Source organism: Phyllostomus discolor, chromosome 9 (assembly GCF_004126475.2).
Source record: "Phyllostomus discolor isolate MPI-MPIP mPhyDis1 chromosome 9, mPhyDis1.pri.v3, whole genome shotgun sequence".
In the NCBI taxonomy this organism is placed as follows: Eukaryota; Metazoa; Chordata; class Mammalia; order Chiroptera; family Phyllostomidae; genus Phyllostomus; species Phyllostomus discolor.
This window is the reverse complement of record NC_040911.2, coordinates 66,977,968-66,990,470: the sequence shown is the minus strand read 5'-3', so window position 1 is coordinate 66,990,470 and position 12,503 is coordinate 66,977,968. Positions and strand designations below refer to the sequence as shown.

The window sequence follows — 12,503 nt, the reverse complement described above, 5'->3', positions numbered from 1 at the left end:
TCCCTCTCTCCTTCCCTTCCCCTCTTTATAAAATAAAAAAAAAATAATGTGTGTTAGGGGTTATTTTGTTTCATTTTCTTTCTTTCTTTCTTTTTAATTTCCAAATTCCAAAATAATCTTTGTAACTCTCCTCAAAAAGCCATGCAGCAGTTCAGCCACCAGGGAGCCCTGAGAACCTTTTTCAAAGTAGTACCTGGGCCAGCCAGGTACTGGTTTAGGGCCTAAAAGTATTCTAATAGTGTGGCCAAACCTGTCTTGCTGCACAAAACAATTCCTCTACCACAGGCTTGCAAAGCAATTGAGTTTTTTCTTATAACACAAGGTCTCCAAGTTAAGACATGTCTCCATATTGGTAAACTGATAAAATCATTGAATAGGAAAGAAAGAAATAAAATAGCTAGTATCAAACAAACTGAAGTGACAATAGCTTTTAAGTCCAAATAAATTAATACAAAATAAAGTAGAGAATGATCATGGTGGTTATAGGCCATGTCCTGGATAATAAAAGAACTATTGACTAAAAACAGTATTTTCTTCAGAGCCTGATGAAATCTCTTCAGCGGTTCCAATCCCTGGAAAGGTTCCTGAAATTCCAGTGTGTAATTCAAAATAAAAATAGTATTAACACACAAAGCACTTCATTGAGCTGTACTTTTATGAATTCTGTACTTTACAGCATACCTCAATAGATGACAAAAATTAGAGACATGTTGAAATTAAAATAATTTTTTTATTTATTGATTTTGAGAGAGAGAAAAACATTGATTTGTTGTTCCACTTATTTATATATTCATTGGTTGACTTCCATATGTGCCCTGATCAGAGATCAAACCCGCAACTTTGATGTATCAGGATGATGCTCTAACCAACTGAGCTCCCTGGCCAGGGCCAAAAAAATTTTTTGTTTTGGACACTTAATTTTTAGTGCCCTTCTAATCCAGCATTGATTCTCACAGAAAGAAAGAAATAAAAGTAAGACGTCATTATATTATAAATTATTTTAATCATCAGGTTCTTAACTTACTTAGAGACTGCAATAGCTTTAACTTGTATTTTTCCATCAGGCAGAGTAATAGGCTTTGTATACTTAAATGTATTATTTTCACCATAGCCAATTCTCTTTAGAAATTCAGGTTTGCTGCCATCCACAGTATAATATATGTTGACATCTGGGGTATCTGAAAAATCCAAAACAGAATAACTGGGATTAATACTAAAGCAACAAGTCCCTAAATAATGCCAAAGGGTCAGTTATTTAATGAGATTTTTTTATATATTGTAGAAATTAACAGTAATTGAGTTCCTTGTTTATGCTGGGCACTCTGCCTTATGTGAATAAGCTCATTTCATCTGTAAAACCCTACTAGATAGGTACTATCTTATACCCACTTTATAGATGAGGTAACTGAGTCCCACCGAGGCTAAGAAATCTATTAAATGACAGCAGAGTTGTGGTTTGACTTCTGCTAAGTTGGATGCATAGCCCATCCTCTTGAACCACTATGCTGTTGTGTCTCCAATAGGGCACTGATACATACAAATAGAGTAGGGGCTTGTGTTAGGACTGCAATACCCATGCAGAAAGCAGAAGATAATTTTTCTTTTTTTTTGCACATTGCTTAAGAAATGATTTTATATTTTATTTGAACTTGGTAAATGATTCATTCTTACAATTCTTGGAAAATTTCTAAAGCTAATAAATGCATATGAATCAAGATTGAACATTTCAAAAATGATACATAATTAAAGCTCTCCTTCCCACTCCCAACATCCTGGATATCCTTTCAAAAATATTTTATATCCATACAAGCATATAAGTGCATGTTTTGAATTTTCTCACTCTTTTTATACAAAGGAGACATATCATACCTGTTCATTTCTTTTTTCATAATTTTCTCACTCTTTTTATACAAAGATGACATATCATAGTTGTTCATTTCTTCTTTCATTTAACAATATATGTTGGATATTGTTCTATATTGGTATGTAAAGAGTGACTTTTTACCCACAATCTCACCCATATCATGTGCTATCAATTTTTCTTTTATTTTTGCTAATATCTTAGATTTTAAAAAAAGTATCTTGTAGTTTTAACTCACATTTCTTACATTTTGAGTAAGATTCATTTATTCCTTCAATAAATATTTACCAAATACCTATTATGTGCCAGAGACTGTTCTAGTATCTGGGGATATACTAGTGACCAAAGTCCCTGCTCTCATAGAGCTTCCATTTCAAGAAGAACACACAAACAGTAAAATGAAAAATGATACACAATCTGTTGAATGGTGATCAAATGCAATGGGGTAAATAAAGCAAGGAATAAGGTCTGGTCAGAAAGCAGGTAAAGGGGGAGGCAGAAGCATATTCTTGTATGTTTAAAAGACATTTATATTTCCTTTCCTACAAAATGTCCTTTTATATCCTTTGTCAATTTTTCTATAGTGTTATTATTATTAGACACTTAAAATATTAGAAATTTGGATACCCTGTTACTCATATCACCATTTGTCAATAACCATACAACTTCAAAGCCATGGGCACATATATTAAAATTTGTATTTTGCTTTGAGAATTTTAAAAATAATATCAGCTTTTAAGATAAAGGGAAGTATAGTATAATGTAATACATTCTTAGTTGGAAGTCTGTCTAGGAAGCACAGGGATCATAATATAAAAACAGATAAATAATTTTCACACATATCAATTATTAAAGTATATTGGAATCTCAAAGTCTGCTTTAAACAAGCATTTTTTCATGTTTTATCTATAAAACTTTCCCTCCTCCTTATATTATACATATATATGTGTATATATATACACACACATATACATCCATATATAAGTATATATATACACACACACTTCTGACATTAGTAGGGAATATATTCACTGCTTTATTTCTGTAATAACAGCTAAGGTTTATTTTGGCATTATTACATGCTAGACCCTGCATACCTCATATCAACTCATTTAATCCTTGCAATGTCTCTAAATGTTAGATATTATTATTACTATCTTATACTAAGGAAACTGAGATGCTGGAAGGCTAACTGGTATAGCAAAAATCACTGCAAGTTGTCAAACCCAGAATTCAATCTCCAACCTGAGTGGAGACTCTGTTAGTAGGTCAAATTTATTGTCCCAGCAAAAATAATGAGCATCCTGTGAACTTTTGGGGAAGCTCTGGGACGTCCTACCTTGGCTAAGGTGAGTCCAGGCATTGCTGCAATTATGTACCTATACACATGAAAGGATGGTCAAAGCTAACCATTTCAATCTAAATGTACACCACTCTGTAAACCACCAAATGTAACACTTGCAAATTTTGGAAGTTTTATAAACTTCCCAAGGTCCTGATTATAAAAACATGCAAAGAAGAAAACCAACAACCAGATGAACATACAGAGTATGGTTGTGTTATTTTAAACCATTTCAAGTATGTTTGATTCTTACCTGATTTCATTTCCAAGAGTGTATTGTTATCAATTTCGTGGTTGGCTTTTCCAGGGTGAGGAACTCGCAGTGGTATGATTTGAGGGACACACACTGAACCAGCAGTCATTTTCTCTGCTTACATTTTTAAAAAATGCACATGAAAATAAACTCCAACAGCTACCTATATTTGAACACAAAAGCTGAAGAGAAGCACCACATCCGAATACAGTAAAATTAATAAAAACTAAAGAGAATACTGTTAATATATCAGCTAAAAATATTATTCATTTTTTTACCTCAAGTTGTTATTTATTTTAATGAAGGGGAAGAAAAAAGAACCTTTTAGGATAGTGAAAATATACTTTACTTTAATACAATAGCTGCCATCAATACACTGGTTCCAGAGAAACAAAAGAAAATACAAGCATTCTATAATAAGCTTTCATTTGCCTTTTTAATTAATTCTAAAGAATACTTCAATTCTGTTCAACATTATGACTTAGGGAGTTGAAAAATTTTCCATAATAAAAATATAATTTTGGCAACCACAACCCTGATAATTTGTAAAGAATGAAGTTAAAAAAGCTTGTATAGTGTATCAATAATGAATGCTTTCCTCTCTTTGAATCAAATACTGTTATAACTAATGTAAGAATTCAGATGACCTCGATGAAACATGTATCAAAATATTCATGAAAAAATACATTTTTATTTATCATTTTTACCTTATAGATATTTTAACTGCAAAGAAATAAAAGCTATCTATCATGCAATGCTGGAGAGATTCAAAACTCAACAGAAGTAAAATGGCCTAAATTCTAGAGTTGATCACCTTAGGGTAAGAATAAATGTCAGAAATCTCTTAATTGTATACAGATCACTCATGGGTTTAAAGTTAAGTTGTGTAAGTCAAAGTTACCAAGAAATAAAATCTTATATGAATTTTATTGCAAATCAACAATCCTAGTAAAAAGAAGGTAACACAATTACACAGAAAAATCTGTATTTGCACCTTTAAAAAAAAAGGAATCATCAACTGAAATAGTAAAGCGCTTTCCAACTGCTGAATACAAAAACTTCTCAGAATCCATTGGGAAAAAGAGCTTCCATTCAGACTCTAATCTCCTTGTTAGGTTTTTTTTTTTTTTAAGATTTTACTTACTTATTTTTAGAGAGGGAAGGGAGGGAGAAAGAGAGAGAGAAAAAAACATCAATGTGCGGTTGCTGGGGGCTGTGGCCTGCAACCCAGGCATGTGCCCTGACTGGGAATCGAAACTGGGATGCTTTGGTTCGCAGCCTGTGCTCAATCCACTGAGCTACGCCAGCCAGGGCTCCTTGGTGGTTTAATGATGGGGGATATGGTTCAAAATTCTACTTGATAGTTGCAGAAATAATATCAGATGATTTCCATTATGGCAACCCATACACTACATGAATTTCCATGAAAACTTTTATTCCCAAGTCTAAGATTTCCTAAATCATCTAAGCTATGATCTTCCTACAAATATAAAATGGGGTAAAACAATATTCACTGGGGTCATCCTATTTACTGGCTTTTGTCCATTTGCCAATCTCAATTTCATTTGACTAACTTCCCTGATAAAGTAATAACTTCTTTCTATACAGAATATAATTCTTCCCTAATCAAAATTACAACAGATCTATCTTCCTTGGACATTGAGAGGGACAGGCAAGTGGAATCATGGATAAATTTTTTTTAAGATAGAAAAAATATATATATCCAAGGTACAAATACTTCACAACTGAGTTTCAGAATGTGTTTTTCATCACTCTATTTTAAGGTATGTTGCTCTTTCCTCATTAGCCCTCTACTCAGCACCATTCACTGGAAAAAACAGACACCCTTATTTTGAATCCTTTTCAAATTCTGAGTTGTGAAGCAAGATTCATTATCACCTGAATGTCAAGTTACCACTCTTTAAAAGTAGGTGAAAAGTGCTGATGGCTGTCTGTGTACTAGTGCTGATATGACTTTTTTTTTTTTCACATTCCCCCCTTTATTCCCTCTGCCCTGCACCCCTCCTCCCACTTGCATTTCCTGCCCCCCTTAGTTCATGTCCATGGGTCATATATGTAAGTTCTTTGGCTTCTACATTTTCTATACTTTCTTAACCTCCCCTTGTCTGTTTTGCACCTACCATTTACATTATTTATTCCCTCTACCTTTTCCCCCATTCCCTCCCCTCACTCTCACTGCTGATAATCTCCATGTGATCTCCATTTCTGTGATTCTGTTCCTGTTCTAGTTGTTTGCTTAGTTTCTTTGTTTGTTTAGGTTCAGTTGTTGATAGTTGTGAGTCTGTTGTCATTTTACTGTTCATATTTTTTATCTTCTTTTTCTTAGATAAGTACCTTTAACATTTCATATAATAAGGGCTTGGAGATGATGAACTCTTTTAACTTGACCTTATCTGGGAAGCACTTTATCTGCCCTTCCATTCTAAATGACACCTTTGCTAGGTAAAGTAAACTTGAATGTAGGTCCTTGCCTTTTGTGACTTTGAATACTTTTTTCCAGCCCCTTCTTTCCTGCAGGGTTTCTTTTGAGAAATCATCTGATAGTCTAATGGGAACTCCTTTGTAGGTAACTGTCTTCTTTTCTATTGCTGCTTTTAACATTCTCTTCTTATCTTTCATCTTGGGTAATATAATGATGATGTGCCTTGGTGTGTTCCTCCTTGAGTCCAACTTCCCAAAGAAGTTGGACTTCCCAAAGTCTGAGCTTTCTGGACTTCGTGGAAGTCTATTTCCTTTGCCCAATTGGGGAAGTTCTCCTTCATTATATTTTCAAGTAAGTTTTCAATTTCTTGCTCTTCCATTTCTCCTCCCAGCACCCCTGTGATTCAGATGTTGGAACGTTTAAAGTTGTCCCAGAGATTCCTAAGCCTCTCCTCATTTTTTTGAATACTTGTTTCCTCATTCTGTTCTGGTTGAATCTTTATTTCTTCATTCTCCAAACTGTTGATTTGAGTCCTGGTTTCCTTCCTGTCACTTTGGTTCCCTATACATTTTCCCTTATTTCACTTTTCATAGCCTTCACTTTTTCCTCTATTTTGTGACCATATTCAACCATTTCTATGAGCATCCTGATTACCAGGGTTTTGAACTGTGCATCTCATAGGTAGGCTATCTCTTCATTGATTAGTTGTATTGTTTCTGCAGCTTTGATCTGTTTTCATTTAGCCCCCACCCCTTTTTTTTGTCTCAGCGTACCTGTTAGTGATAAGGGGTTGAACCTTCAGATGTGGCCTTTTTAACCCACTGAAGCTACTGCTATAGAATTTCTCACTAGATAACCTGATAGTGCTTATTCCTGGAACCAGATAAATGAGCATCCAATATTTAATGGCAGAAAGGTGAGTACTCAAACTTTTGATCAGCAATAAGGAGTTTTAATAAAAGTAAAGCAAATCTCCCTGAGCCAAATGGATACAATATAGAGCTTTTCTTATCTTTCTGTACTAAGCTAATTACTTAAGATAGGTTAAAAAAAAACGCAGTATGCTTATAAAAATTGGGCTGCTTCCATAAAGCCAATGCTTACTAAATGTTAGCATACCAAAGGGAGGAAATCATTGCCATTTTAAAAGCAATATACTTAAAATTTCCAAAAAACAGCCTATGAGAAATGGTACTTCTTAAACAAGTTAGGTATAAAAACTTACCAAAAATGTATTATAGTCACAGCTGCATCTTTGGAGTAGTACTTAGAAAGCTCATTTTTAAAAATAAATAAATACACAGCAAATGTTTATTTTCACCAAGTACATCCTCCCTTTTTACAGCAGAAATAATTCCTGCTTTAGGAATTCAATTTAAAAGGCAAATGAACATGCAGAGTGCTATTCCTCATTGTGTCCATAGAAAAATTTAATAGAAGGAAATGCAATGACCGATGTTAGACAAAACTGCAGTAAATACGTACTCATCCTAACAACTATAATTTAGTCCAAAAGGAGTGAGCCACCCTTTACCCAAAGTTTAATAGTAAAAGAGGGTGGGATGGAAAAGCTGTAAATGTGTGTTTTATCTTATTTTTTATATGGGATGGATAATGCATTCTTTAGACTTCCCACATTAAATATGCTTTAGAAGCAAAATTCTACTTGATATTTTGACAAGCCCACCCTACATCCCTTAGGTTAATTTCTATAAGTGTTAATTTTTACCTTACTGTTGGGGACCACCCTTCCTGGTCTCAGGAAGCTATAACCCCACGTTGCTTAGGCTGAGGGAAAGACCTCCAGACCAGGAGCCACTAAGGAGACAAAACTTATTTCCCTGGCATGAATGCTGCCTGTTCTAATGCCTGGCTTCCCTTTTGCATGGTCCGCAGTCAATGATGGGTAACAATTTTCTAAGAAAGAGAATGAATCTAAGACAGGCGTGATCATGTGGGAATGCCCTAAGGGAAGGGGCTGTAGATATGAAGGGGTGATCGACCCCTGCCCCCTCAGCCTTGTCAAAGCCTGAGTCCTTGTGAGAAATCCAAGTCTCCTGGCTGCCTTTGTCTTCTCTGTTATCTCAGGCCTGCAGGGGCAGTCCAGACGAGAAACAGCAGACCCCTGGGGTAATCAGGCCTGGGACCTTGAATATGCAAGATCCTGTGAGATCTGTTTGCTGGAGGATGTTATTAACTTGGAATTTAAAGGCACAGACAGGAAACCTTTGGAATCTGTAGTCCTTTCACATGTTAAAACCCCAAACTTTGTCCAGAATCCCAGCAGGAGTTCTGTCTGTACCTTTGTAAGTCACCTATATCTTTTGATCTTTTCTGCCAGACTGCGAATTCACAAACTAAGTCTGTTTTCTCAATAAAAATCTGCTTGGGAATGGAGACAGGGCGCTCTCCCCACTAGAGAGAGAGAGTGGCCATTCTGTTTTTACTCCCGCACAGGACCTGGTTGACTCTGTGTATGTTTTTCTCACGTGTTGACGAGCCATCCACAGCGTTCCACGCTCACTGCAGGCAGGTGAGCCCGCGTCACCTTATGACCTTTTTGGACTATCACTGTATCGCTATAGCTCAATCAATTAAATATTAGTTTATGTAGCGTTGCTCAGAAAATCTACAAACAGCAAGGTCTATGCTTACTTATAAAAAGGACATGTTTAAAATAATGGAAGAGAGCAATAATGTCCCAAATGAATGGCAGTGGGCAAAATACATATAGCAAACACAGTTAGACAGAATATCAGGTGCCCATTGGTATATCTTATATGGATTAAGTGCTCAAGGAGGATTGAGAATATTATCCCTCCTTTAAACTTTTAGCTTCTATATAATGTTAGATGCTATAATTGGTATAAAGGATAAATGCTTTTAGGAAAAGTAAAAATCCGCATACAAAGTAAAATAGCAAAATCTGTAGTGACTTTGGCAGAAGGCTCTCTTCTCTAGTGGTAACACCCTTTAGCACATATTCAAGATAGACTAAACTGAGATTTTTGAAACAGTAGCAATCCTTTCATATACTCTTAGTAAATATAGAATTCCAAAAATACATAAATATTCCTGTACTATGCATTATGCACCAGTTTGGGACTGAGTGATGAGGCCATGGTTACTATTTTAATAGTTCAATATTGCACCTCTAAAGTCCTGCCATCTATACACAGTGAATGGACACAAAAGTGATGGCTCTAGAGAGATGGCACACTACCTCTAAAGTAAAAGTTTGTGATGAAGTGTCTCCAAATTAGAAGAGAGGAGGACCTGGGGTAAAAGAGGTAGGCAGGGTAAAAGAATTTTAAAATAATACTGCTTAAGAGTATATGTTTAAAGATAGCCACTATACCTTATCTAGCCTTTATGCTAATATTGAATAACTGCCATGTTCATGAAGAATAAAATTCTACTTTATAGGAAGTGTAGCCGTCTGCTAGGAAAAGCATATTTTTGTCAGGATAAGATGTGAAGACATCTGTCTCATAAGTGCTATTTTACTTGGTAAGTCTTTTGGCTACTCCACTATATGCCATTTCAACTCCCTTATCACTGGGACAGATATTAGTGAATGCATCCCTACTATAAGCATTAGTTTAGTATCTCTAGATGCCAGTTATTCTTTTTGGACTATCAAAGCTGTGATACTTTTTTGACCACCACCTTGACAAGGTACAGTTTGGGCAGCAGGTTGCAATCAGGCAATGTCATTTAATTGCCATCAAGAAATTTACATGTGGAAAACTTGATGTCCTCCATATTATTCTCATCAATTTTGTCAGGGAGGGGAGAATTCAGATATTCATGGAATTTCTGCAGTGTTTTCAAGAGACCCCTCTCCAATGCTTCATTAGCTTCTGGTTTGAATTCTTAATATATGCAGAGAATTTGGCAAAGATGTACATTCCAGTAGTATTTGACTCTGGGTGTATTGGTGAAAGCTTAAGTACTTGGGAGGACATAAGACTTCAAGAAATTCTTCAATCTTATTTACATCCATTTTGACTTCATTGTTGAAAGTTCAAAATGGTGGGTGGGTCATGGAAGCCAAGTTCTGCAGGTTTACAGACTTCCTTTTTAGGCCAACAGTTGTGACACTAAATACAGCTCCTTTGAAGCCAAAGAACTGTGAAGAGCCTCCGGGAAAAGGGGCAATTTCTTAAGCATTCACCCTCACTTGCCACCCTTAACGAAGAGATGGTGGGCTCTTTGTCTTCCTCCTTCAGCTGGGTGAAGCGCATTGACAACGCCATGGCCGTCTGGGCTGTGCTCAGCGGGTACTGGTAGCTGCGGCTGCTTCTACTTCAGGGGCCCTCTAGTGTGGGTCCCTCCGTGCTGTGCCTTCTTTGACAGTCCCAGAATCGATCTCCCCAGCATGACCCCATGCCTCCAGCATGACTCATTCGATTTTTAATTGAAATGATTATTGCTTCAGCTGTATTTTTTGCTGTCGAAGTCTTGTATTGGGGTTTTGAATCTAAATACTTAACCTTACTCATGGGAAAAGAGCATGAATATATGGGGTGGGGGAATGGAGTTATTTTAAATGGGCAAATTAAATGACTGTGTAAGAACAGAGACCATCACTAATGATCTGGTCCAAGTTCCCTCTGGATCATTATCAGCCTTTCCTGTGCCACCTCTCTTGGCCTCAGGGCAAGTAATCATACAAGAAAAACAGATGTAACTCTATATAGCATGAACTGTTAATTTAGATCCAACTCCTTTGGGTAAGCTCCAGGTTCAAGGCCCTGCAGTTTTAATCAGGTAGTTCTTGCATTTGAATGCTGCAAAGAAACTTTAGAAGGGTGGCAAGTATCAAGCCTCAGAGAAAAGAAAGTTGTCACCAATGTGAACAGTGAGCAAAAGTCTCCCACTCCATCTACTATATCTATAAATTTATAAATATATTAATAAATATATATTTTATATAAATATATTTAAATAGTGTGGAGAACCAAGCAGAATAATGCGTGCCAAGGGACTTGGAAGCCTTGGGTTCAGCACAGCTGCCCTAGGCCATGGAAGACTGCCTGACAGATTGTTGTTAAGAAAGGAATGACTTGGCTGCTTGCTATATCACTGTACCAAGAAAGAGCAGCAAATGTTCTTTAAAAACAAAATGTACCTAGCCTTGCAGTTTGTCTTTCTCATGCTCTGCTTCAAAGCTGGCTCAATATATATACCCTGACTTCACTAATAAACAGTTCCCTCCTCTGCATCCCAGGGAAGGGACTCCATCTGACCCCACTTTGACTCTGTCTCTTTATTTCTCAATCCCCCTCCTCGCCTTCCCTCGGGACCTGACCTATCCAGCTGTGCCATTTGTGGCAAATAAAAATAGAAATATTATATAGTTATTAGTAAATATAAAATTATTAAATATAAGTATGGATGCCTTACTAATTTTTTTTCTGGACAGTGTCATAATTTTTAGTATGTAAAGAATTTAAGGAAAAAAACCCCCTCACCTTAACACAATCACCTTTTACATCACTGTATAGCCTATTCAAATTCCAATGTTTGTGGATACATATATTTTACTCAACTATAATCTATATATTCATTCAATTTTACAGTTTATTTATTGCACTCTCACTCTATTATTTACAATTTTCCATGTACTTATATAATTTTATCAATTTGTGGTTAGGTATTAAAGATATTACTAGTTTCTTTTGATTGTTGCAATTATAAATAATGCTGCTCTGAACATCTTGTGGTTTGAGTTTTGTCACGGACTGTATTCCCAAAAGTGATATAAATAAATAAGGGAGAGAACTTAATGCCTGGTAAGATACAATCGTAGTTCCAGGTCGGAGGTCAAGAATTTGAATTGCAAATACTAATAGATCACTAGCCCCTACAAAAGGATGGGTGGACTTGGGGGGCTTGCGCGTCGTCACATTTCCATCTGCGTGAGAGGCAGTTAAAACAAAAAATAGTTGAAAAAAATGAGTAATTAGGAGCGAGTAAATCGGGCGCGGCTACCTAGGAGCAGCCCTTGGGAGTCCGGGGCGGCAAGTGGGCCTCAAGCAAAGGGGATCAAGGTGTAGACCAATCCGACAGGCCCAAGTGACAGTGTGGGGAAAACAGCACCCCCGAGCCCCAACTCCATCTCCCTCACTGCCCCTTCGCCACTCCGATCCGGAACCCCGTCTGGTCCCGACTCCCGCCAATTACGGGCAGTCAGAGATATTCTTTCTCTTTCGACAGGAGTGTGGGAGGTCCTCCTCCTCTGCCACCTGAAGCTAACGGGACCGAATTGAGACCCCCGAGATACTGCAGTCCCCACCCAAGAAACCCACCTCTCACTGCCTCCGGCCTTCTCCTTCGCCAAGGTCTTGGTTACCAAAGACGCTGCGGGCCGAGCCCCGCCTACTGAGAACTAGGCAGGTCATTGGTGGAAACCCGGTTCGGAGCAACCAGCCCCGCCCCTGAGGCTTGATTGGGTGAGGGGGACCCGCCTGAAGCTCCTTTCCTAAGGCTTCACCGTAGGCGTCCGAGATTTTGCCTTCACAGAGGTTGGAAAGGTGCTAAAAACCGGCATCTCAACCCAGATTGAGGGAACTAGACTCGTTCGCCCGACAGGCAATGA

General features: G+C 37.2%; 1 protein-coding gene and 1 pseudogene across 6 annotated transcripts in view; both read right to left on the bottom strand.

Moving 5' to 3' along the window:
- Positions 1-12,283, bottom strand: part of DZANK1 (double zinc ribbon and ankyrin repeat domains 1) — a 135,265-nt gene extending 122,982 nt beyond the window's left edge. For 3 of the 6 annotated variants that reach the window (XR_004899330.1, XM_036009489.1, XM_036009492.1), the window contains exons 1-3: positions 12,214-12,283; positions 3,457-3,638; positions 1,025-1,178 (exon numbers count right to left, since the gene is read on the bottom strand). Coding sequence is in view for 5 of the 6 variants with exons in the window: in XM_036009489.1 (XP_035865382.1) it covers positions 1,025-1,178; positions 3,457-3,565 (263 nt within the window). In the remaining variant the exon portion in view is untranslated. The remainder of the gene's footprint in view (positions 1-1,024; positions 1,179-3,456; positions 3,639-12,213) is intronic. The other 3 variants (XM_036009490.1, XM_036009491.1, XM_036009493.1) reach the window with 2 other exon arrangements.
- Positions 9,378-10,712, bottom strand: LOC114507015 (annotated as a pseudogene).
- Positions 12,284-12,503: the final 220 nt, after the last annotated feature.